Source organism: Alternaria hordeiaustralica (genome assembly GCF_023758085.1).
Source record: "Alternaria hordeiaustralica strain BMP 2776 chromosome Unknown scaffold_13, whole genome shotgun sequence".
NCBI classification, from domain to species: domain Eukaryota; kingdom Fungi; phylum Ascomycota; class Dothideomycetes; order Pleosporales; family Pleosporaceae; genus Alternaria; species Alternaria hordeiaustralica.
In genome coordinates, this window is record NW_026056785.1 from 593,112 (window position 1) to 618,434 (window position 25,323).

Sequence of the window (25,323 nt, forward strand, 5' to 3'; positions counted from 1 at the left end):
CTCTCGCTTCATCCTCGCACAAGGGAAATTTGAACATGCAAAACGCGCAAACGAGACACAAGCAAGGTAGCGCATGGCGCGCTATCCAGATATACGCTTCCGAGGTCGCCAACGCCGGATGATCCACCACCCTACCGCTGAAAAAGAAGCAAGTGATGTGAAGAAATAAAAGAGCCACCTGGGCAGGTACATGCTGCGTTACCCAAAACAGGCGCCGCACCGGTCGCATTGCGGGAAGTGACATGCAGCGCGCAACCCTGTCCAACGCAGAGTACGTGGCGAGTATCCCAGCCCGCTTGTGCGTGCCGTTGCGGCAGCGAGGATGAGTCGACAAGAAGAGAAAATTTTCAGGGTCCAGTAACGCCGAGCCGCAAAGTATGCACACACGAATTAAGCAAGAGCAATTAACAGGGCTCGGTGAGCCGGAAAGTGATGAACGGCCGTGGCGGTATAAGCGTCGTGGAGCATGAAAGCCATGCAGTCGTGTCGACATGAGAAGAAAGTGTCCAAGTGGATAGGGTACTTCACTCAGTACCCGTCGCCGTCAGTCGTCCAGCCCGCTTCTGAGCCTTCGATAACGCGTACCATGCGACCGTCCTGCTCGGTTAACAGTTCGCCCGTGTCGACGCTCCGTATACCGCGGACCTTCTTGCCTTGGATTCTACCCGGGCTGGCGACATGGCCGCCTTCGGGTGTGTAGCGTTTCATCTGTCGCCGGTAGGCTTGGAAGTCGACTTCTTCCTCCGGTACCTCGTCGGACTGTTCACTAAATGTTTCCCAGTTCTCGGAGCCCGACTGCATGGTCATGCCTGTAGCGGCTGTGCCTGTGGACGACGTTTGTGATATTTGTCGGCTACTGGCGGATGATAGTGATGGCGGTGGGTAGGTGGGTGTGTAGCCTCCTCTCATGGTGCGTCCCATGAAGGAGCGGTCGTCGTATGGGTCCTCTGGTTGTACGTTGCGCACGATGCTTTCACTGCGGTCTCCACGGTTGAACTCGAAGCGGTTCATCGGTGTCTCCATTGGTGAGGGCTCTGGAGGGACGAATAGATCCTTCATACGTGGGGGAGGAGCCATGGGTGGCGCCATCTTGCGCATCGTGGCCGAATCTTCTCGTGAGAGTTGTGGTCGTTTCTCGGGCGAGCTCCTGCCATTTGTTGTGCCATTCAGTCCCGCACGAGAAGGAATCTTGGAAGGACTCTTTTGGGCCGATGCCGACACCGAAGCACCAAAGTTGGGACCAACCGATTGCGCGAAAGTGCTACGGGACATGCTTGCTGCGGATACGCTCTGGCCAAAGTTCGAGACGGGAGTCTTTGATCGGCTGGGTGGCGCACCACGAACTGTTCCGGCACGGCTAGGCGCTGCTGAGGCTCTGCCAACCGTGGCTGGCTTGGTAGGCATACCGCTATTCGAGGGTGTCTTTGCGCGAGGTGGTGGGGCTGCCTTTTGCGCGGCTGCGTATAGTTCGTCGAGGTATCGGTTGCCGTGGACAAGGAAAGGACGGCCGTACTCGTCTTCCCAGCTCTCGAGGGTGACTCTCAGATCCTGTGATGTGTTAGCTCAGTCCTTGCTCCTTGATTAGGGTGTCTTACGGTTTCAATCTTGGGCAGCTCCTTTGCAATGCGCTTTCGCATCTTCTCCTCGCGCAGGAGCTTGCCCGGGTCGCGCCTCTCGCCCTTGTTGCCGCGCGCCATCAGACGGGTCGCGTCCTGGCTTGATTGTGCAAGCTCATCGCGTTCCTGAATCAGCTCGCGGTGACGATCGATCTTCTGGAGTATAGGTAGCCGTTGCTCCTTGAGCGCTTCGAGACGTGCGATTTCGGATTCGTGGGCGGCGAGTAGAGCGTCGCTGCAGACGTCGGAGAAGGCGGGTGTGAAGTCGAGCATCTCTTCTTCGGAGAAGTAAAGGGCGTCCCATAGCTCCTGGAGTTGAACGCGCGCCTCCTCGACGAACAAGTGTAGGTTCTGGCGCTTGAGCTCGTTCAATCTGGCCAGCTCATCCTCGTACTCGTTGATGGTGCGCAGGCCACATCCGCGGTTGCTGGTGAGGAATTGCTTGCGCTCGCGCTCCTCAATACCCAGGCGGTCCCAGAGCTCCTCGATGGTTGTGCGCAGCTGCCCTAACCGTCGTTCGCGACCGCGCTTCTCCTCGACAAGTCGCTCCTTCTTCGCGTTCAATTGCACGAGATCGTCCTTGTGCAAACCGAGTTGTTCAGGCGCGTCGCGATGACATTGCACGATCGCGCTATCCGTCTGCGCTTGTGGTGTGCCGAGTTCTGCCCAAAGCTGGATGATCTCCTGGCAGATGACCTGAACCGTGTTTAGGCGCTTTGTGTATTCCTCGTATACGCGTGTGAATTCGTTGTCGAGCTTGGTGACGTAGGAGGGCGAGATGTCGAAGGAGGGTGAGACTTTCGCGTTGGGCGCCGTGGGCGGGAGTTTGACCTGGACGAAGGACGATTCGAGATGCGACGCATACGATTCCAGGGCTTCGGCGAGTTTCCTGACCTGCTCGAAGCGCTCCTTGTGCATCTTGCTGACCGAGTTGTATCGCTCCTTCAGGCCCTGGAGGCAGCGCGTCAAGGGGAAGGTGATGGCGCGGTCGTCCTGGTCGTCGTAGTTGGGGTTGGGCTTGTTGTCATCGAGCGAAGCCTCCATCTGGCGGATAGTCTTGAGCAGGCGATGCGCCTCTTCTGTCATCTCATGCTTCTCGTTGGTGACCTGTCGCAATTGGTTGTGGAGCGTCTCGGACAGAGCGGAGAACAACTACACAAGTCAGCAATCGCGCGCGCATACACTTCGTCCATCCTCACCTCTGCTTCGCGCGAGTCGCGCTCATGGCTGGGGACGCCAATGTCGTCGAACAAGCCGTGCAGCTGGCCGATGATGGTGGTGACCTGCTGGGCGAGGTAGCTCGTGTCCATGGTGGCTGCAGACCCGCCAGCGAGATGCGAGGCTCAAACACGCATGCAATGTGACCGCGTCCAGTGGGGCGGAGAAACTTTGCGCGAGCAATGGGATGCGGTGTGATGAGTCCTGACTCTGACGTGGTAGTGGATAGTAGTGGGGAAGCGAGATGCAGGCGGTCGCAAAAGGCCGAGCAGGAGGAGAAGGCGTAAAACGAGGGAATGGCTCAAACAGCACTCTACTTGTATGCCAGGCCGGTGCAAGGAAGCAATGCTCGAGATGTGTATACACAAGACGCAAGTGATGCAATGCTGGGGATGGGCCGCAGATCAGAGTCAAGCGGGTGGTCATAGTGGTTTGCGCAACACTATTTTGGAACAATGCGCCAAGGATGCCGTTGGCACAGCGACGTCCCGGGCGCGTCGCTGTAGCGCGCCATCACGAGAACGCCTCGTTTCACACGATCGCCCTCCGCCACTCAGACGCGCGGGGTAGGCGGTACAGCATGGATCATACTGGTAATCTGCATGTCAACATGACCGGTATTTGCTACATTCCCAGCTGATTATACCCGTGCTATATGCTGACCTGGACTACTCGACACTTGTTGCCTCGTTGCCTGGCCGCCTGGTCGCTTTTAGACTTTGACAGGACACCACTACCCTGACGAAACATGTCCAATGCTCGACGAATAACTATCCGGCTTACTGTACTGAGTCTGTGTCCAACATGCCATCGTGAAGGATTTCTGTTGGTGAAGGACTCTGGTAGTAGTGGGCCGATGGTTCCCTGTTTCTTATCCGCTGATAGTCCGGACCCAGAAAATCATCCTGCACCAACTTCAGCTCTGCCGCTTCCCGGCAGCTGAGATTTCTTCTCCATACCCGTTGCTATGTCGACCTCATATAGGCGCGTGTAATAGTTCTTGCGCTCTAACGCAGTTCGTGTACGGGCCTTTCGCAACCTGCTTTGCGCTTTGCTGAAGCCGAGGAGAAGCAAACCTCTCGTGTTCACGGAGGCTGTTCCGTATCAAGATGGGATTACACCAGGGTGGTAGGTATGTGAGCCGCGTATCGTCGCACCGACCATAAGCACACTATAGGCGGCTCAATCACTCATCTTAGTACCACCACCCCGACAGGAATAACGAAACACTAACAAGCGAGGTTAACTTTCACAACCCTACAACGTTACAACAATAACAGATTTAAGAATAATAACTCTATAGGAAAGAATCTACTCTATATAAAATATAGTGTAGAGCTTCTCTAAGAAATCTAGGGCTTCTTGTTGTGTTGTGCAGCGTATGTAGAAGTTATCCCTTAGCAGTAAGTGTTCGATTTTTCCCGTCGGGGTGGTGGTACTGTATATGTGGGACATTCAACGATCTGCATTCATCTACAATCTTCAAGTACACCTAAACGTAGCCGTCCACCTCCCACCCCTGACATCCTTGACATCCACATCCCCCTGCCCAGCCATAACCTCAACAACAACATCCCCACTCAACCCCTCCATTCCACTCATAACCACCCGTCCCGCACATTCCAACACCGGCATCCTGACCTCTCCCACCGTCCCCTCCGGCGCCTCAAAGTCCAACATTATACTATTGTCCAATACTTGCGTCCTCGCGCCAAAGAAACCCAAACTCGTCCTGAAGCCCGCATCCGCAAACTTGAGATCACCAAGTGAAGGCGCAATGCGCCATGTTGCTCCACCCGCGGTGAGTAATTGTACACCGGCTACGTATTGTGTGAGGCTGGATGTCGGTCCTGTTGCCCATCCGTGTGCGTGGCTGATGCGTGCGTCGTTGTTGTAGGGCGCGTAGTGGAGTTCGCCGGTCGTGCTGTATCCTTCGATGAAGGTGGAGTTTGTCATGCGTGGGTCGTCGAGCATGAAACCCCATTGTAGGCGCATCAATTCCAATGCTGCGGTAGTATTCTGCGCGAGGAAGTGTGATTGCAATTCGAAGCCAGAGATGAAGGGTGAGATGGCATCTGCGGCTTCCGGGGCAGGAGCGCCGTACGGTGTCCATCGTGAAACCAGGTTCTGTGAGATCATACTCGTTTGTGTGCTGTTCTGCGTGAGGTTTGCGACGACGGCCCAGGCGTTTCCGTCTTGCGGCATGAGCGTCGTTGTTTCATTGTCGCGGTACATGCCCTCTTGTTCGTCCCAGAGAAGTTCGTTGGCGGCAATCTTGATACCATCAGCGGTTTCTTGCCAGGAAGAGATGTTGGCTGTGTCGTTCAGAGCTGAGGCGAGGTAGATGCCCTGGTTGATGGTGTAGTAAAGGATGGCGTTTGCTTCGATGTTGTGGCCGCCCATGCCGAAGCGGAGCCAGTCGTTGGGTGCGGTGACGTTCATGAGGCCGCTAGAGTCGATGTTGGAAAGTGAGAAGGAGAGGGCAAATTTGTACTTGTCCCATAGGGATTTGAGGTAGTTCATGTCGCCCTGGAGAAGTGGTCAGCGAGTGGGAAGGATTTGATCGGGATGTCTTACAGTGTAAAGGAAGTGGTCTGCGACACCGATCAGAGTGTAGAGGTGGTACGTGAACGATATCGCCTGAGGAGGGAAAGGCCTTCCAGCATATGGGAGTAGACCGTTCGACGCGTTCTGTACCGCGAAGAGCGAGTCCAATGCATTCTCAATGGAAATGACATCGTTCGTCGATACCACGACACCAGGGACTGCTATCGCCATGTCTACCAACGTCTGTTAGTATGTACTCGGTGATGGGGGATGTATCAACGTACCGCCAGCCCAAACAAGTCTATCCCTCTTTGCACCATCAACCAGCGCACTCTTGCCACTAGTAATGGTATAGTTGTTATACCAAGTAACATTAACCGGAGACTGGTCGTCCTCACTCGAGAACCCTTCTTCGCGCAGATGAACAAGCGCATTCCCGGTATCTGGCTCGATAGTACAGATCTGGTTCGTGTACGCTCCGGCATACCATACGCGATTGAGCAGCTCATCTGCAATACGTTAGTCTTTCTACCCAAGCGACAGAAGCAAGCAAATAATGAATGACATACCATCGCAATGGAAATACCCCGTATAGTTCCCCAACGCATCACCCTCCCAATGCGGCATAGCAGTATAATGAACTTCCGCGCCCGTCACCTCCACACTCCCCGTTCCGTTATGAACCAACGTCATATACCTAAACCCGCCCCTCACCTTCTCCTTCGGCGCTGTGTACCTTCCCGTACCATTGACATGGAACCAGAGGGTCTCGTCCTTTCCCGCATCGGCCGTCGCATCGCTGCTCCGGTTGCTGACCCATAACGAGCTTTCGGAGAAGGTGACGCCGATGTATTCGGAGGAGGACGAGTTGACGGAACCGATTGTGACGGTGACGAGACCCGCGATGTTGATACCGAAGTCGTAGGCAGTTGCTGCTTCGCCGGTGAAGATGGAGCTTCCATTCGCGCTGGTAAGGCTCTCGGGGTGGGTAACGGATCCGTTTGTGCTGTGCACGGAGACGGGGTGGAGGGTTCGTGATTTGGGCGCGAGGATGTATTGCGAGTAGGGTATTGATGCGAGCGCGACGGGTACGACGGCCGCGAGGCTGACTAGAGAGTTGGAGAACCTCATGTTTGCGTGTATGGCGATCGAATCTGGATATCTCCAATCCTACATTCCATTCAAGCTCTTGACGATCGAAGGCTTATGTACCTTTCCCTCCCGCCGTCTCCCGGCACCACAGCCAAAGCCATGGCCCCGATTCGATTCCCACACTCATTTGCCGATTTCGAAGATCTGGAGGCTGTTCGGATGAGTACACACCGAGATGACGACGTCGAGCGACAAATTCCTCATTAGATCGCGGAGCCTGCACCTAGCCCCCGGCACCCACCCTAGTCATTGCGGGGAAGCGAGTCGTTTTCGCAGCCACTGCGGGTCGGTCTTCTGCACATGGCTGACGCTAGTGTGTTTTTCCCCCCGAAGAAGTAGCGGTCCGGGGATTTGCCGGGTGTGCCTGCCTCCACGTCCCGATGTCTTGGAAAGGGAGCTTGGAAACGGGGAAAGAGGAGGCTAGATGGCCTGCTTCCAGAAGATAACGATGATGGATACAACCGAGGAAGAGCGGGATAACATGCTTCTGAAAGTTGACCGTGACGTATACAATGAGGCAATTGAGCAGGAATTGTTGAAGCTTCTGGTAAACTACAGTCTACAACAAGCCACAGGAAGAGAGTCTAGAGAGCTCATGGGCATTGTATCCTCCTACCTGTTTGATGATATCGAATTGTCTATACATTTGACTGGATGTAGCCTTCTACCTGTATCATGATGCTCGCCTGCTTATACACTCAGCTTGATGTAGCCTATTAAGTTATCCGTATCGAGACGGATTTCTTACAACACTTGCTGTGGCACGCTGAGAAGAGGAGCCAGCCAAGAGTATTTCGCGCTTAATGCAGGACATGTCAGCACCAATCCAGACTTAACACACGTGAATGATTACTATACACCAGCCCATGTTCATATCCACCACTGCGCCATTCGTTTACATAGCCCGAATACAGAATCAACCGCCTACCTCTTCCCCTGCGGCAACATACCCAACAATCTCTCCACCTCCATCGCCGTACTACCATCAGCCTTATCCCTGATCTCCTGCAACAGCTCCCTATCCTTCGCCTTGAACGCCTCTTCACCGGCCTTAACCATCAACCCACACTTAATCCACATATCAACCCTCTCCGGCACCGTAAGCGTTGTGCATTTGGGGATGAACACACTCGCCACTCTAGTGTTACCGGCACCGAGAATTTCGTTGAAAAAGGGCTCCCAGCCAATCGGGCTCTTCTTCTGCTTTGCGAATTCCTCGAGCTCGTTCCAGTGCCGCGCTGCGACGAGGGCGCGGAGGCGGATGTATGTGTATGTTTTGTCGTTGATCTTGAACTCTGACTGCACCTTTTGGGCGCGCTTGTAATGGCCTTGGCGGATGAGTTGGAAGATTGTCTCGTTTGCTGAGAGGCCGATGTATGTTTGGCCTGGTAGCGAGCCTGCGGGTGTTGGGTCTCTCGGTCCATTGAGGTCTGTTTCGAACTGGTGTTGGAGACGGAGCAATTTGGCAGCATCGTCTATAGCTTGACGCTGGAAGACGGCCGCGCTGTCGCGTGAATCTTGGAGGTACTTTGACGCTAGTTTCAACTTGTCTTGCTGGGCTGGATGGCTTTCCTGTGCGATTGCTTCTGATAGTAAGAGGTTCGAGCCGTCTAATCTCCTGTCGTCTTGGTAGTACAGATCTTTCAGTAGCTCGCGATCCTGATCCCAGGCTGACGACTCGACCAGAGCTGTGGCGACCGGACGGCTGTTTATGACGCGGAAGAAGGAGGCAAGAGGTAGCTTCTTGCGTAGGTGTAGGAGAACGTGGAAGATGAGATCGGTATCGCCCGACTCGATCGCCTTGTCAAGCGCAATATTGTCTTCCTTCATGTTGAGTAGTAGCGGTACTTGCTTGCCAGCTCTGGGTTCGTAATTGAGAAGCTCCGTCGCCAGTCGCACGCGACCTTCATCGTAGGCTGCCCGTGCGATCTCTTCGAATGAGACACCAGGCTTGCCATGCAGTTTCTTGACTATAAGACTGCAAATCTCCTCTTCTGGTTCCGTCGAGACGCGCACCTTCTGTTGCGCCCAGTGTCCGTGAATCTGGTTTGCTGGCAGATGCAGATACTCGGCTATGCGCAATGCAAGAAGGTATTCGCTGCGGTTCGTGAGACGCTCAACGAGCTTCTCGGGCGTCATGCGGCGATACTGGTCGTAACTGAGCGGCAGGCCAACCTCATAGAAGCGCACGGCGTTCAGAACTCGAAGTGTGTCGCACGTGTCGACAAAGTCGTCGGACGAGTACAGGTCCAGTACCGACTTTCCGTACGAAGCCGCTTTCAGCAGCGACTTCTGCCAGTGGATGTTGTACTCGTGCGCAGCGGCCTTGATGCATGTGTCCACTGCCTCTCCCAGACTCGGTCGTATCAGCTGTATGAGGTCGTCGGCCTTGGGGCTCTTCTGTTCTAGGAGCGAAGACGCTTCCAACAGATTTGCAGCAGGCGAGTCGGAGCCCAGCCTGAAGACATCCACCGCCTCGTCCGGCACCTTTTGTATGAATTCGCAGACGTCGTTCGTGAGGAGCCGTATGCCATCAACGTCCGGCAAGAGATGCACCCAGGTGTCGTAGTAGAACTTGGTCGCGGCACTTCGTGGGCCGATAAGGTGTACTTCGTCTTCCCAGGCTAACGCGACGGCGTTCGAGCCGCACCATTCCATGTCTTTCGGCACAGTCTTGATCTTGCTGTCGTACTCGCTGAGCTTGTCGTTCCAATCGCCGCTGACAACCCACACCTTTCCATCCTCTGTGTAGAAGGCCAGGAATTCTGCGCGCGGACTGACGCTGATGTGCCTGAACGGTCCGGCATCGAAGTTGCGATCTTCCGCCTCAGTCGCGTCGACGACATACAGCGTAGACCCAATCGCTAGTATGACTTCCACCGACCGCGAGAGCGAATAGGCAGGCGGTATGATGCTCCATGATATGACGGGCTCGGTCGGCGGTATAGCGAGGAGTTTGGGGCGCGGTTCGGCGTACGAGGTGACAGAGATGAGATGGTTGTTCCCGAGAAGCGCCACAAAGCCGGTGTTGTAGAATTTGCAGGATAACACACCGTATTCGTCTGCGCCGTGGCCGAGGGTGAAGGGCACGAAGTCGCCTTGGAGGTCGTAGTAGCAGCGCACCGTTCCGTCCGAGGTGATGACTAGCAGCTTCTCGTCTTCCGACCATCCCAGGCCCTTGATTGTGCCTTTGTCCCACTATCGCCTGTCAGTATTCCGTCCTTCATCTCCCGACACGTAGAGGAATGCATACGTTGATGCTGCGTATCAGCTTGCCCGCGCAGCTGTAGATGTCGATGCTCGATTTGGACGCGCCAGGACCACGGTAGGTATGCAGCTTCTCTTCATCGCGGTAGACAGCTGCAGAAATCAGTCACCTGGTCACATGTTCGCGCAGTCGTCGGCAGACGGTGGGACGTACCTACCTACAGCACCGCTATACGGCGCCCCCACCACATTGTAGTTCTCGAGCTCGAGGTCCGCGTCGAAGACAGCCTGGTAGAGCTGCACCTTCCTGTAGAACTTGTCGCCGACCTTTTCCCAGTTGGCTGTTGGCTTGGACATGGTTGGGCGCGACTATCGGGGTATCATCGCGCGAACTTGTCGGAGGCTTGGGGTGCCTGCATGGAGCTTCGAGTTGAGGTCATAGCTCTGCCGCCGAGGCTGTCGCGCCTGCGAAGGTTGCCTTTGGATAGGGCGCCCAAAAACCAAATTTAGCCAACATATGCTTCGTTTCCTAATTGTGTGATTTTAAGCATGATATGGCAAGGTATACTTCAGCGTCTGTTGTTATGTCATTTTCGACTCATGTCAACTCTCCGCAGAACTCGTCGAGACTCATGGGATATCTTTCATTTCTTGGTAACTATATACTGGTATACTAATCTTGGGTACTGCCAAATCCAACTTGAAGAAAACGCCGTCGCTCATGCATTCGTAACCAATCTGTGCGCCTCGAAGTCCAATATCCTCCCAACCAAGTCGCATAATCAACATCAGAGCATATCTGCTCAATGACCTCCGATGAGCTCAGCCAGTGTCTCGCGGATACCGAAGCGATCGACATCGCTGCCGACCTTCTTGCGGAACATGCCCAGGTCCTGGAGGAAGGCCTCTGCCTCGTTGTGCAGCTCCTGCGCCAACTCATCGTGGTCGCCCTCATCGTAGCCTGAGTCAGAGTCATCATCGCTGGCCTCGTCACCAGGAGCAGGGACAGATCCTTCTTTACCCTCGCCCTCGCCAAGCCACGATTCGTTCTCAAAGTCTGGCGTTCCAAGCTCCCGTGGCGGTGGCAGGACGATAGGGTTCTTAAGCTCTCCTAGAGCGAGCTGGAGATGGCGACGCAATGAGTCGATCTCTGCGCGTAGAGCTACGTTTGTGGGACGAAGCTCCTCAACTTCCGAGGTAAGTGCCTTGATCTTCGCCGCAGAGACTTGACGGTTCTCCTCCATGAGGCGCTGCATGAGTGCGACCTGCCTCTGGTACTCATCCAGCTCGGTGGCTTCCTCCCTCTTACGCTGGCTGGCGGCGTTGACACAGACTTGTAGACTGCGGATCTGTTCTGACATCTCTGCGATCTGTGCGTCTCGCTGTGCAGCCGACATGCAGTCCTGGTTGACCAAGGCACGTGTGCGGATGCGCTTTGCCTGGTCGGCGTAGCGGAGGGTGGAAAGAGTCTCATCATAGTCGGCCGGCGCAATGCAAGCAACCATCGCTGTCTTGCTGTTACCACCCAGCGAGTCCTTTAACAGCCAGGTCAAAACCGAATCACGGTACGGCACAACCTCCCGTGGTCGTCGTCCCTTCGCACCGTGTCGTCTTGGGTCTGCCAGTGCAGCAATGACGCGACCAAGTGTAGTAAGAGACTTGTTGATTTGTCCTCCCTCCTTCAAGCGAGCTCCCGTAGCTTCTGTCGACTTGGCGCGCTCGGAGCCAGCGAGATCGACGAGACGCATGCGCGCGGTGCGTTCGATGGTCTCATCGGAGAGAAGCGAATGGGTGATTTGCTTGAGGCGGATCGTGAAGACGGCGTGGGATCGTGATGAGGTGTCGTTCATCTTGGTTGAGGCAGTCGTTCGGCTCTACGCTTTCGTTAGTATGTCGTCTGAAGGGGTATGGGCGGTATGCCTACCATGTCGCCAATCTTCATCAAGCGCGCAACATCAGCGTAGCTCTTGACTTCAGCCTCCGTCAGACCCTGCACATATACACCATCCTTCTGGCTCTCGCGAATCTTGAGGTAGATGGGCGGGGTCGTCCTCGGGGTGAGCAGATCCCGCACGTGCTCGTTGTAGACTTCGAAGTAAGAGACTTGGACGTGGTAGTTGGTGTTGGGCGACGGTTCGTGTGCGATGCGATCGAACAGCTCCTCGCAAGTTCGCGGGATCAAGCCTGGGTTGTCTGGTGTGCCCATCATAGTGTAACTCTTTCCCGATCCCGTCTGGCCGTATGCGAAAATACATGTGTGGTATCCTCCGAAGTTGTGGTCGAGGAACTCCTCACCGAAAGAGCGGTAGACGTCTTCTTGGTGGGCGTAGTGCGGGTCGGATTCGTCGTGCGACCAGTATGAGCGATCGAATGTGAATTCCTTGTCGTCCAGAACACGGCGTCCGCTGTTCCCACTCTCTTCTGGCGCATAGAGTGTGGTCTTTTGCGTCGCTGGGTCCATGCGAATTAGGCATTTTGTGCCCTTCTCTTTCTCTATAACCTTTGTCAGTCTCTAAAAACATCAATCGGGTACTATGATCCTACCTCTCGGCACAAAGGCCCTACATCGCACTACCACCTTGACATTGCCGGGGTCGTCGTTCATGGGCGCGGGTGATGAGAGCGCCTGAAGATACGATGCGTCGGATGCGCGCATGGAAGGCGCAGAGGCGGTTGTGTGTAGAGGATACATTCTGTAGTCCAAGATACCGTCTAGTATGAGGTAGCAAGAGTCCAAGAGCTGTTGCAACCGGTGAATGTACAGCAGGTGCATAGGCGGTGTTGAGGTGGAGCACGGATCGCTCTGCCCATGACTCGTCGGCCATTGTTTGGGCCGTGTCAACACGCGGTTGCCGTGTGCGATCGATAACACGTCACCGCCAAGCACCCCACCGACGCGCTCGCCATCCCAGCGCGACGCGACCAGACTGAAGGGGCTGTCTAATAGCTTCCGCGATCTGCTGGGGAGATACTGTGTGGTCGGATCAGCTTGGATCTGTCTCCAGGTACACACTGACGAGTACCCACAGCAGCCCTCGTCTCCCAACACGACGCGACAGGACGACCTGGCCAAAAGCAAGAGCTAGCTGACCTGTCCATGGCATCAATAGACGGTGAAGCTGTCTAGACGCATGCAGTGCTGCTCTGGCATGAGCAACCGGTGAAGGATCAAGGACTCTCAGTCGGATACCTTGCAGTCACCAATGACGGCTTTCGTCCCAGCGCCTTCCACTCAACATGCTTCAATTCAAGTCGCGTTCTCTCGTCGACACGAGACATTAATCTATTGCCCATTGCAATCTTACACGGCTTCTTGTTCGTTTCGTTACGTTGTTGGACTTATGTTGTCAGTATCGCAGTTTCGGCCGGCGGTGCATCGCAGTAGCGACTAAATTTTCCATCTGAGGCGGGCGCAAAATGTGACTGGCGTCGACCCTGCGACGTGAACTCTAACAGTGCAATTAGCAGAACTCCGCTCGACCTAAAATTCACACGCGCGCGACTTGCTTACCTCTACTCATTTAATGAGAACAGGCATCCAGCGGTCAACTTTAAGGTCAGAATACCTGCAACGGCCTGTCGACACCTCGCTTGAGAAGCGCACTACCGTCAAGGCCTATCACGCCCGCGCAAGAGTTACTTGCCGTCGCCAGACATGGCCACCGCTGCAGTACTAAGTCTCTTGGACGAACATACCCGACAAGTAGCGTTTGATGGTAGCCTGGCGAGATTAAGAGCTGCACCGGGAATCGACAGCGGCGCGCTCGATATCTGCGTGCGACTGTTGCCCAGCGGAAGCGCCCATGTAGAAGGTGGAAGTACTTCGCAGCATGAGGAACTATGGAATACCGTGTTGGACCGTCTAGTCGACCAAAGGTCACCGGAGAGCCTCTACGAGATTGCTGAGATATGCTACACCCACGACTCGCATGCCGCATCTCTTCTCAATTCCAAAATCAAGCAAAGCCTTTCCACCCTAGCCACGGATCTATCGGCTGAACAAGCAAATGGGGACAACATCGAAACTGCAAGAGCCTATCTCGAATTCCTGAAATGCTCCTTTTGGGTACCGGCCGCGTCTTCGTACATGGTTGACTCGCAATCTCTCACTCTGCTTTCGAGCTTCGTCGGCATCGAAGGGTTAGATGATACTGCACACGATACTTTGTCCGCTTTATGTTCACTGTTGAAGAGCAAGAGAGAGAACTCGCCCACCAATCTCGATGAAGTCATTGATCAATCAATATGGAACCGATTCAATGCACTCGACATGGCAAGGTTTGCTGCTCGGTCTAGCAAGATATACAGGACCTGGTTCCAATGGATATCGCTCGCCGCTTCCGCTGGGCTCAAATTCGCATGTGTGAGCAACGAAAAATACTGGAGAAAGCTCAGGTTAGGTCTTGTCAAAGGCCATGCGGATCAACGCAAATACTGCCTCGGTATCATCCGCCAGTCTTTTCTTGCTACTTCTGACCATGTCGATACACCTACGATGCGATACGATGCCAGTGGCAAAGACCGGGAGCGGTATGATCTATATACGACCCTATTCGAGACCATCGTGCTTCATCGGTATTCTGGCCAGGTCGAGGACTGCCTGAAATCCATGACGACGCTTCTTGGCTCTTCTTCAGCAACCAATCCTTCCCGGATTACTCCCGCGATGACGACAACTCTACTCACCGCAGCCTTGAACCCGCTGATACAGGAGAGCGTTAGGAAGATGATCGGCCGCTGGTATATGGACTTTGTTGTCGAAGTAAGTCACATGTCTTCCATCCTCGTAGACGACATCGTTTTTATCGTTATTGTACTATCTACGCAACAAAACAATAGTTTAGAGCGAAAGCCATGGCCTGCTAGAGACTGAGTATACCGATGCTAACTTTGACATCGCAGCGCCGGGGTGACTTGAGCGGCCACATAAACTTCCTATTCGAGGGATTTCTGCCTTGGGCAACGGATGGTAGCCTCTTCACATCGACCCTTACTGCCACACGATCATCGACAACGTGCGCTCATGGAGACGCACTCGCTGCAGTCGTCTCTCGCTTTGTATCCGATACAGAAGAAAGCCCATCTTTTATCCCTTCGGTCAACTTTGCCGTCTCCGAAGTTGGAGTAGACAACCGAAATGGCCGTGCAGTCGTGCTTGGTATCGTTCGTTACGTTCTGAACGCCGGCGGGAGGATGTTCCAACCAGCAATACTGTATCTCATGCATGGCCTCGTTAAAGGCCTGGAGACGCGACACGCGCGAGGTCCACCGCATCACAAACTGGAGATGTCGGAAATTACCGAGATCCTCAGCTTGTCACGCTTGCCTGGGCTGCCTGAGGTAGCAAGCGACTTACACAGCATTCACTGTCAAAGGCTCTGTGGTCTTCTTGATCCTGATCTACAGTCGAAAGGCGTACCAACTAGCGAAGTCCTGCGAGCCAAATGTCAAAAATTGGAAGATCCAGTGGATCAGTCTGCGCTTCAATCGACCTTTGGCACCAGAGATGGCGGGCTACCCACTTTTCGGTCTTTCATCAACGACCTCCGCGAATCGAAACATAGCTGCATACAAGGCTCAGCCTTCGCGCCCGCTTGCAAGAGCGTGATAGAGCTCCTAGATCGTACTGAACCAGCCGATATCGACCCAGACGACTTGCACACCGTGTTGGCAGCGTTGTGGGAAGAGGCTGAGATTCGCGACTTCATCAGACCATTTGCTATGCAACTACCTTCCCTACTATTCCATCCGAAATGCATATATGTCAGTGTTGAGGAGGGTTTGAATCACTTTCCTAATTGGTGCGACATTAATACTCTGCTCTCGAGAGCCATGAAACGACTTACGAAGCTATCCAAGGGACGGTCCTACATTCTTGCAGTACTTGCTCGATCGCTACGCAAAGCTGTGTTTGCACACCCAAGTGCAATCAGATCAACGCGGGGAGGCCTCCCCTTCGACGACTACATTATTGATTTCATCAATAATCCAGCATCCATCGGAACAGAGTTTTTGTTTGAGGTTGTCGCTGCCGACAAGCTTCAGCAATACTTGCCGCATCGAACATATGCATCCTACTACGGTATGCGAGAATGGCATGCATACGCAACTGTCATAGATATCCTACACCGTATCCCGAATGACCCATATATCTCATATGCAGAGACTGCTCAGAATATACTGGATGAGTTGGAATTACCCTGGGGGGATCAGAAACCACCAGTCGCAGTCAAATGTCCATGGAAGAACACTTTTCAACTGCAGGCAATGCTATTGATGAGTCACTACTGTGCCGATGACATAGTGGTGGAGAGTCATCTCGATTATTTCACTCGTGCCTTAGTGGTAGAATCATGGCCACGATACCGCTACCTGCTCGAATGGGCCATAGCTCGCATTTACCGTCGATTCCCGGAATTCACTCAGCGCATCTTGATAGAGCTAGGAAATCTGGAAGAGTATAGCCCGATTCATATCGCCAGTCTGATGAAGATTGGTCTTCTAGTCGCGCCATACGAAACTCAAGACTTTGCAGTAGAGTTCATCACACACCTGAACTCCTACTCTGCCAGCCCCAAAGTCCAGATCCGCCACGAAGCAAACTTTGCGTTTCCCATCGTGTTTGACATAGCTGTTGAGAAGGGCTGGAGGAGGATTACCGAGAATCCCGCTTTCAAAGGCATGAACGCTTTCATCCGCCGGCTGGACAAGTTCAACGCTTCTCCCTGGACGATAAGAACCCTGAAGGTCGATATTGAACAGGATTTTACCCTTACAGGCATCTTCCAAGGCCGATACCTGTCGATCGAGACACCAGAACCAGAGCTCGTCACACATGAAGACTTCGAGGCTCTCGAGCGTGATGATCAGTCAGATGGGTTCAACCCGCCACCTGCACGCATAGCACTTGGAAACAAGATCAAACCCAGCTTTGACGTCGTTACACCAGCTACAACTGCCCCGGTACCCACCACCACCACCACCACCACCACAGAACCGACCGGCCAAATCACCCTCCAAACCAAAGCCGGTATTGACCTCGACAACCTTCACCCACCTGGCGGCCCACCAAGCATGCAAAATGCCCGTCCCGCATCCGTCATGCTCGTTGCCTCTCTCATTGACAATCCGACAAACCTCGGTGGTCTCTCCCGCATATCCGAGTCTTTTGGTCTCGAAGCCCTTTACATTGACGACCTCAAGAAGGTTGCGCACAAAGACTTCAAGGCTACCAGTGTGCGATCGGAGAAACATCTTGCTATCAATGAGTTGAAGGAGGTTGGCATACCGGCGTTCTTACTCGATGCCAAGAGTAAGGGGTACGAGGTTGTGGGCATTGAGCAGACGGATCGCAGCGGCATATTAGGGACTGAGGATGGTAAGAATGATGTTGTGGATGAAGGGACGATTAGGAAAGAGGCCAGAAGTCAGGATATTGGTACACTACCCAAGAAGTGCTGTCTTGTGCTGGGTAGTGAGAAGGAAGGTATCTCCGCGGAGGTGCTGGCCGTCATCGATCGCAATGTCGAGATCAAGACTGTGGGAGTAACTAGGAGCTTGAGTAAGTTTCGATTATATTGTCCGATCAAGAACAACGCACTAACTTTGTCAACAGACGTTCAAACTGCGGGTGGTATCGCACTCTACGAGTGGTGGAGAGAATGGGGCAACAGCAAGGCTTGAGCTGTGAGAAAGGACTTTGTCTTCTTGTTCTAGAGACTGGTCAATCATGCAGCGCAATAGCCTGAATACACGCATACCCTTTTTCACACCTAATGAACTCCTACTATTCGTGCAATGCTTCGCGTCTGATCAATGACAGTCTGATTTGTATAGTCCGCATCCTCCTTGATTTGAGTCGCGGCCCATTTGGTTTCCTGGGGATGACGCGGGTCAGCGGTGCACGGATGCCAACATCACGACGCGGGGATGCGACGCGTCTTCGATCACGCTCCAACCACCCCATCCACTCCATCACCAAGCCATCCTGCGGCACCACCCGTCTCTACGTTAGGCCACGCGCAAGGAGATGCCAGGCTCGACTTCACCGCCATGAAGATCTCGTGCGAGCCAGATGTCGGCTGAGGCATGCTTTCCCCGCCAAGCGTCATGAAACGGCTATCAAACTCATCCTCACCCGCACGACTCGACAAGACCCCTACCTCGTTCTACGATCGCCCAGCTGAGCCCAGCCGTCACTCGTTCCTTAGGGCCTGTCGGTTTCAATTAAGCTCAATGTCACCCCGCTTAAGCCTCTACGAACAGGGCACAGAAGCTCGTACAAGCATTCAACCGCCGCAAGGTCGAACGCCAAGATGCATCTGTCACGATTGCTGAAACTGAGCTCCCCGTAATACCCGGGCTGGAAAGTAGAGATATAATGGCGACAAAGTCCACAGTAAGGCGACAATGAATGGAACCTGACTACCTACTCAAAATGCCCTTCATGCACTCAAAAGGTGCTACTACGCTTGGACACACGTTCAGGTAAGTACCGTCATTACATTCAGATTCACCAAGCTGAACGCTAACCAGAGGCAGAAACTTCGATCAGACGATCATCACAGTTAAAGTCGGCGGAAAAGACTACGCCGAGTCTTTCAGCTGCCACCGCGAACTCCTCCGACGATGCTCCCCATACTTCAACACATGCTTAGAAGAGAAGAGCAATTCGCCCTACGAGAAGTCGGGAACTACGCTAGACCTCGACGACACAACGCCTGACGTGTTTGACGCGTTCATGCTATGGTTATACACAGGCTTCATACCACACCATCTCATCGAGGGAGGGAAGGAGGTCCACCCTCCGACTCATGCAGTCAGTGTCAATGGCGGCGACAGCTCGAGCACCACCGGCCAGGAGGAGGGCGATGATGTGGATACTGCGTCTTGGGGCATTGCTCTAGAGACAGACGATACGGAAGCGGACGCCACGCCGGCCAACGCAGCAGCAGCGAGCAGCCCTGCACCGAGTGCGGAGAAAGTGCCTGGCGATGCCGAGCCCGAAAAGGCTGCCGTAGTACCGCCTCCACGAAACCCAGCTGAGAAGCCCGAGATACCCAAAGAGACGCTGTGCCCATGCTGCTCGAGGCCATACAAGTGGAGAGGGCTGGAAGGCTTCTTAGAGCGCCGGTTCATATCACTCTACGTCTTCGCACACCGCTACGCCATCCCGAAGCTACGTCGCGCTGTCATCCTAGCATGGCAAACGAACGACGAGATCCTGCAAGTCATGCCCGACCATAGCAACGTCATCGCCGCCTACGAGAGCCTACCACCTGACGCACCGCTGTGCCGCTACTTCCTCGATATGTACTCCGTGTACTGGAATCCCGACCGCGACGACGAGCGCACGATAGCTCTACGCAGCCAGCTTCCGCAAGCGTTCCTGTTCGAACTGGTAACAATGTTGGCGAGGGGAGAGAGACCAAAGATGGAGAAGGAATGGTGCGAGTTCCACGAGCACGAGAGCGAGGAGGAAAAGAAGGCTTGCTTGGATGACTTGGCCAAGGATCCTGTTGCGAGCAAAGCACTCCGGCGGATCAAGGATAGTAAGGGCTGGAAGGGGCTGGTGCTCAAGAAGGGGAAGAGATGAGACAATGACAACTAGTTGCATACGCATCATGGCATGGCGTTTTGGAGTCGCATAGCATTGGCATATCCCGGTTACACAATTAACAACATCTGTTCTCATCGCATTCACACACCTTCGCACGACCGACCAATCTCAACAAGATGTATCTCATCCTAAGCCGCTAATGTTCGTGTTACCGCTTCATCAGCAAGCTGAGGAATGCGGGGAAGCAACACGAGATCTCCTAACCGCGCCAGACATATCATCAGATGGTTGGAGAGGTCATGGATGATCGAGCGTCCCAACTGACCGGGGTAGGCATCTCGGTGAGCGAGTTGATGGAACCTTTCCGCTCATGCAAATGCGGCGCGTGTATAAAAGCGGGGTTTGGCGAGACCTCAACCATGAAGCCCGGAGACGATCGAGGAAATGCGGTGAGCTGCCTTTTGGAAACGAGCCGCACTCGTTTGAAGCTTCTCACGTCCTCTTCCTCGCGCTCACTGAGCTCATGTATATCTCGTTTTCGACTACCGGTGGCTGTACCTCCTGGTCGCATTTTGGACTCTCGTGTATGCTGATCCTTTTGTAGCGGAGATTCGTCGACTTGAATCACGGTGATCCTGCGGAACCGGAGTTGACAATTCGTGCATTCTATCTCAGCGTCGCTGGAATACGTCGATTTAGTCAAGCATCCTGGACAGGTAGTGCTACTGCTCTCGCTGGAATACGTCGATTTAGTCAAGCATCCTGGACAGGTAGTGCTACTGCTCTCGCTGGCATAGTCCTGACTGAAAATGAAGCTCATGTCAATTCGCTGACCAGGTATAAACGCAGCGTGCCATGGATGCGACAACTCGATCTCTCTTCCCGTACCGCTGGCTTGTAAGGCGTATTGCCTTCGTCCCATCTTGATCTGACCTGGCATATCCTGGAAACGCATTTCAAGGACAGCGTGGAAAGCATCCCAAGAGGTGATGAATTGCAAATGGACAGGCGCAATGCGACCCATGGGATCGTCCAGTATCATTGGCTCTTCGAACATGCTCCGCTCTAGGTGGCTAGGGAGTGAGTTCTGCAGACGCATGATAGCACGGTAAGTCGCAAAGTTAATCGTCATCGCGCCTCGTATCATGCCTTTGAGCTCAGAACCAAGCTTTCGGAGCCAATCTAATTTGAGTGCTTCGGACACATTGTCCAATATTGAGTTGGCAGCTTCGATATTGCGGTTAGCATTCTCAATGCCGTCTTTGATATCTACGAGTGATGCATCATGCGAGAGCGTGACCGTGTCGTTCCTGCGCTTTGCTTCGTCGAGCTTGTCATTCGTCTCCTTTCGACTAACTCCAATTAACGTGCTACACAGCATCAGCATCAGCTCTGACCAGGACAAATGTACTACTTACACATTGGCCGTGATCAACAACATCTGGAGGCTTGATGTAGTCCCCGCGATCTCTGCGCGAAATTGCTCCAGCGCTTCTTTCTCTCCGGTCCTCCAACCAATCGCTCTTCCAATCTCTCTGACCCTGTTCACTTTGCCGACTTCAAAAGCGCGCTGGTATCCCTGGATGCGCTTCTTGTAGGCGCTAACGCGGTCATTGCATCTAGCTACAGCTTGCTTTGCTGTTTCGCAGAGACTCCGTAACTCAGGCGTAGCTCCATCCCCATGCTGTCTAGTAAGCAGATCAATTTCGAGGAGTGTACGGTCGAGAGTCCAAAGCTCGCGTACGGCGCCCTGGTATTCTGCTTTGGAGCCGCGAGCCTCGTCAAGCGCTGCAACTAGATCTTTCACAAGCAAAACGACGGAAATGATATCGCCTACGGAACCGAAAGTAACTGGCATAGTAAAGAACAACGAAATCTTTGGCGAATATGATGATGGTGGTATGTTGAAAGTGTTGGAACTTCTTGAGAAATCGCACCCGACCCCGCCTGAGTGAGGCTGCACCAGATGGCTGAGTCGCTAAGCCTCCACGAGGTCCAACCAGTAACATGTCACACACACCACGCTACTTCATATCGCGACTGCCTGCAGATGCGGCACAGTTGCCAAGACCGCATCCTTCTAGTTCGACCTCACCTCACTCTGAGACGAGTAACCACTCTCAGTGTCCGACTTCTTCTCATCAGTACGCACCTTGAAGCGATCAGTCTTTTCATCAGCCCAGTGTGGGCGTGCATCGAACGCAAACTGCAGAATCTCCGGACGCTGGTAGTGGCCCGCCGCATCGATCCACACCTTTACCGACCCCATGTGCGAGAAGTCAATCTCGCCCTGCACCAACTTCTCCTCTCCGCCCGTGTGCGGACCAGCGATGTACGAACAGAACGGATGGAGGACAGAGGACCAGCCGCCGCCGGCCTTGACAAGGTCCTGCTTTCCAAGGTTCTCTTCCATCCAGTCGAGGCACTGTTGGTCGACATAGTTGGAAGCAGTGATGACGAAGACTTGGGCAGTGAGGGCATGGGCCTTCATCAACGCCTCGATCTGTGCATCGGCAACGGCTTCGAAGCCGGCCATGGTGGACAATGCCGGCCAAGCTCCCGCATGAATGTGCTGGTTCTGTGTGATAAGGGCCTGGCGTGCGCCGTTCATGGTATGCTCCCAACACGCGAGACCTCCGAGGTTGTACCCGAGCGACAATGGCCAGTTGCGCAATGTGCTGCCGTTGCCCTGAGCCCACACCATGCGCTCGACATAGGTTGGCTGGAGCTTCCGATGAACACCGAGTATAGTGCCGTCACTATCGATAATGACTTGGGTGTTAAACAGCGTATAGCCGTTGGCGACACGTTCGCAGACGCCCAGGTTGATGGCTACACCGGTCCTGCGACAGGCATCCTGGATGGCACTCACATCCTCTCCGTTCGGCTCCACCACGACGCTCTCTTCGGCGTATTTTGCCAAAGCAGCGACCTGCTTTAGGGGTGGGTAACATTCAATCCAGTACTGTGGTAATGTTAGCATGAGCCCCATCATACAAAGTTTGAGATTAACAGCCGATGCACGTACAGGATAGCCAGGAATGAAGGTCTCGGGAAACACCAAGAGCTTGATGTCGTCTTTCGCAGCCTGTTCGATGAGGCGGATAGTCTTCTTGATGGTGGCGGCTTTGTCCATGAAGACAGGCGCCGCGTGGGCGGCAGCCACCTTGAACTTGGTTTCCTTGGGCGCCATCGTGTTGCAGTACGATAATGGGTGTTCCTAATCGATGGACTGAGTCAAGACTGACAGGCTGTTGAAACTGCGGAGAAGATGACTGTCGTGGACCCAGATTTCTTTGTTAAGGTTGCTTGCTGCCCGCCAAGATCGCCGCCTCCGGCACAGTCACCGTACGGCAACCGCTGCGGCACGTCGTTATCTCCCGTGTCGTGTAAAGGTCCGATTGCTCAACTGCCAGCCATTCCCGCATCGCAAAACAATGCAACTCCACGCGAAGATCGTGTTTGTCACAGGCTAGTGCGCATCAGGTACCCGGCTAGTCACACCACGCGTTCTCGCAGCCACGAGAGCCAATACAGACGCGGCTAGCGTCGACTCCATTCCTCACCGAAACCGGCACTCCCCCCGAAAACACTGGCATTCACTCGTTGCACAATCGGCGCGATTACGATGGAAACTAATCCGAGTGGATATAGGGTTGCACGGCCTTATGGGTTCACTGCAATAAATGCATTTCGTGACACAGAAATCCGCCGAGTGAATGGGGGGTGCAAAACCCAAACGCCTGCACGGCGATAATACAGCTTGCTCCTCTGCGTGAAATCCCGTTGTGCGATTCTCTGACACTTCGCAACTCATCCTGCGTGATCCCGACGACAACCGGCTTTCGACATGGCGTTCGATTACTTTGCAAACCCTCCTCCCGGACTAGACTTGACCGAGTCCCGCACTGCCTCCAATAATGCTATCGGCGTTGTACTTTTCGTCCTTTCTCTCGTTTTCGTGGGCTTGCGCCTCTACACTCGCTTGCATGTAAAGCGTGAGCCGCTAGGTCTAGATGACTATCTTATGTTTCTCGGTTTGGCGCTGAATGCGGGCAACCTGGCATGCTGCATTGCAGGTAGAGCAATCAATCACGCGAGATCAACGATAGATGCTAACATCTAGGTTAGGCGGCTTCTATGGTCTTGGTAAGCACATATGGTCCTTAGGACCGTATGAGATGCGACAAATCACGATAGTACGTTGTGAAGTCCCCAACCACACGCGTGACGCAGCGCTGACTAGAGCAAGATCACATTCGCCTATGTCTTCATCTACGCATGGAGTGTATGCATCATCAAGTTTTCAATTCTGGCGCTATACCGCCGCATATTCGGCCTCTCATACTTTGGCTACTTCTGCGTCGCTCTCACTACAGGTTATCTCATCACCAACCACATCGTCCTGCCGCTCTACACGCGACCACTGCATTATTACTGGAACCAGTGGTACGGAGATAAAGGCGTGGTCCAGGTAGACGAGGCAAAGGTGAGACCACGACAAGACTGATCTGCAAACAGCGACTGATTAAAATGTAGTTTTATCTCGGTGTTGGCATCATCAACCTTTTCGGCGATGTGTGCATCCTTACGATACCCATAGCGAGCGTGCTCAAGTTACATATGGGCCGAACCCAGAAGGTTGCGGTCTGTCTCACATTCCTACTCGGTAGCTTGTATGTCGCAACCCAACCTCCGTCCCTTCGACGAAGTTTCGCTAACAAGTGCAGCGTCTGTTTTGCTTCGCTCTACCGCATCATCACCATTACCCACCTCGTCCAGTCGAAAGACATAAGCTGGGCAAAGAGCGACGTCTTCATCTGGTCTTCCGTAGAGCCCTCCATCGGTATCATATCCGGATGCCTCCCCACCCTGCGGCCGCTCATGATGCAGGTGATCAACGCACTCTCGACCCGCCTGCCATCCTCCTTCAAATCATCGCAGCATTCTCAATCATCCGGCCCTTCGCTAAACCCTCTGGAAACGATATCCAAAAAGCGCACGCGCAAGATCAACCTCAAGGATACGTTGGGAGACACAATTAACAATGACACTCGGAGCCAATGGGGCAAATCGCGATTGGATGAAGACGAAATGTGTCTCACGACAACGACTGTGCATGGGGAGTGCCCGGGTACTGCCTTGTGCAAAGAAGGCAGTGTGACTACGAGCGAGCTCTCGCAGAGTATGAGGAGAGAAAGAGGGATTACTATGACGAAAGAATTCGCATGGGATGAGGGGACGCATGACCAAAGCCCAGACAACAAGGTCTAGACATGTAGTAAAGCGACCGCGCATTTCTCTCGGCTTTTGACCGTATCCGCACCAGGTAAGGGAAGCAGGACTTGGACCAACGTGAAAATCCCACCGAAGCTTTGCTTAGGCAGTGTTAGACAACGAATCGACGCGATACCCCTCACGAAGCCATCCCACCATCCCACCATCGGCAAGGTCGGATACAGTCCGAGTAATGTTGCGTTACTAGAATGCGACGCGGTGCGGCCTCCGTGAGGCCGATACTACAGCCAACGGGTTGGGTAGAGCTCATCGCGACAGCCTGTCCTGGCCCACGCGTGTGCTCGACCTATCGCATGCGCTAGAGTGTCTGACGAGCTCGGAGTAGGTGGTGAGAGACGGGAACGGATTGGGAAGGAACGCGACGAATGCGACGGGACGGGACGCGTAGCTGCACGGGGAACATACTAGCGTGGCCGATCTATGAGCAAGCGCGACTGGGTAATACCCTAAACTCATGTAATGCATCATCCACATTGTCTCGATCTTAATGTCTAGCGAACCTGACGTGAATTATGATAGCTGACTTTGTTCAGTCTTCGAGATCTGTGCCTGCAGCCATAGTTCTGTCTCATGGCCGAATGTGGTATAGCGTTTTTGCACTCCCGTCGATCATCCCGGCGTTTTGCACGTTGCGGCCACACATCTTCCCGGCGGAGATAGCTATCGCACCACCACCACCTTGAAGAAGCGCCACAAGAAGCCTGCCTTTTCGTCCGAATTGAAAAA

The 25,323-nt window shown here is 53.9% G+C and overlaps 10 protein-coding genes across 10 annotated transcripts; 4 read left to right on the forward strand and 6 right to left on the reverse strand.

Annotated features, from left to right (window-relative positions):
* Window positions 1–528: 528 nt before the first annotated feature.
* J4E84_006749 (uncharacterized protein) lies at window positions 529–2,926 on the reverse strand (the record flags this gene model as incomplete). The annotated part of the gene is made up of 3 exons (XM_049389336.1): window positions 529–1,548; window positions 1,596–2,768; window positions 2,816–2,926. 3 exons carry the CDS (start codon window positions 2,924–2,926, stop codon window positions 529–531), a joined length of 2,304 nt encoding a protein of 767 aa, XP_049243045.1.
* A 1,390-nt stretch (window positions 2,927–4,316) lies between these two features.
* Window positions 4,317–6,512, reverse strand: J4E84_006750 (uncharacterized protein; the record flags this gene model as incomplete). Its single annotated transcript, XM_049389337.1, has 4 exons — window positions 4,317–5,363; window positions 5,412–5,614; window positions 5,666–5,890; window positions 5,951–6,512. The coding sequence occupies 4 exons, from the start codon at window positions 6,510–6,512 to the stop codon at window positions 4,317–4,319; spliced, it is 2,037 nt and encodes a 678-aa protein (XP_049243046.1).
* Window positions 6,513–7,457: 945 nt separating this feature from the next.
* Window positions 7,458–10,097, reverse strand: J4E84_006751 (uncharacterized protein; the record flags this gene model as incomplete). The annotated part of the gene is made up of 3 exons (XM_049389338.1): window positions 7,458–9,731; window positions 9,787–9,893; window positions 9,959–10,097. 3 exons carry the CDS (start codon window positions 10,095–10,097, stop codon window positions 7,458–7,460), a joined length of 2,520 nt encoding a protein of 839 aa, XP_049243047.1.
* Window positions 10,098–10,543: 446 nt separating this feature from the next.
* J4E84_006752 (uncharacterized protein) lies at window positions 10,544–12,396 on the reverse strand (the record flags this gene model as incomplete). Its single annotated transcript, XM_049389339.1, has 3 exons — window positions 10,544–11,614; window positions 11,665–12,233; window positions 12,285–12,396. 3 exons carry the CDS (start codon window positions 12,394–12,396, stop codon window positions 10,544–10,546), a joined length of 1,752 nt encoding a protein of 583 aa, XP_049243048.1.
* A 999-nt stretch (window positions 12,397–13,395) lies between these two features.
* On the forward strand, window positions 13,396–14,613 carry J4E84_006753 (uncharacterized protein; the record flags this gene model as incomplete). The annotated part of the gene is made up of 1 exon (XM_049389340.1): window positions 13,396–14,613. The coding sequence occupies one exon, from the start codon at window positions 13,396–13,398 to the stop codon at window positions 14,611–14,613; it is 1,218 nt and encodes a 405-aa protein (XP_049243049.1).
* A 413-nt stretch (window positions 14,614–15,026) lies between these two features.
* J4E84_006754 (uncharacterized protein) lies at window positions 15,027–17,423 on the forward strand (the record flags this gene model as incomplete). Its single annotated transcript, XM_049389341.1, has 2 exons — window positions 15,027–17,301; window positions 17,356–17,423. 2 exons carry the CDS (start codon window positions 15,027–15,029, stop codon window positions 17,421–17,423), a joined length of 2,343 nt encoding a protein of 780 aa, XP_049243050.1.
* A 754-nt stretch (window positions 17,424–18,177) lies between these two features.
* J4E84_006755 (uncharacterized protein) lies at window positions 18,178–19,335 on the forward strand (the record flags this gene model as incomplete). Its single annotated transcript, XM_049389342.1, has 2 exons — window positions 18,178–18,227; window positions 18,276–19,335. The coding sequence occupies 2 exons, from the start codon at window positions 18,178–18,180 to the stop codon at window positions 19,333–19,335; spliced, it is 1,110 nt and encodes a 369-aa protein (XP_049243051.1).
* A 663-nt stretch (window positions 19,336–19,998) lies between these two features.
* On the reverse strand, window positions 19,999–21,157 carry J4E84_006756 (uncharacterized protein; the record flags this gene model as incomplete). Its single annotated transcript, XM_049389343.1, has 3 exons — window positions 19,999–20,033; window positions 20,080–20,669; window positions 20,718–21,157. 3 exons carry the CDS (start codon window positions 21,155–21,157, stop codon window positions 19,999–20,001), a joined length of 1,065 nt encoding a protein of 354 aa, XP_049243052.1.
* Window positions 21,158–21,379: 222 nt separating this feature from the next.
* J4E84_006757 (uncharacterized protein) lies at window positions 21,380–22,492 on the reverse strand (the record flags this gene model as incomplete). Its single annotated transcript, XM_049389344.1, has 2 exons — window positions 21,380–22,264; window positions 22,328–22,492. The coding sequence occupies 2 exons, from the start codon at window positions 22,490–22,492 to the stop codon at window positions 21,380–21,382; spliced, it is 1,050 nt and encodes a 349-aa protein (XP_049243053.1).
* Window positions 22,493–23,411: 919 nt separating this feature from the next.
* On the forward strand, window positions 23,412–24,573 carry J4E84_006758 (uncharacterized protein; the record flags this gene model as incomplete). Its single annotated transcript, XM_049389345.1, has 4 exons — window positions 23,412–23,498; window positions 23,552–23,788; window positions 23,839–23,975; window positions 24,030–24,573. 4 exons carry the CDS (start codon window positions 23,412–23,414, stop codon window positions 24,571–24,573), a joined length of 1,005 nt encoding a protein of 334 aa, XP_049243054.1.
* Window positions 24,574–25,323: the final 750 nt, after the last annotated feature.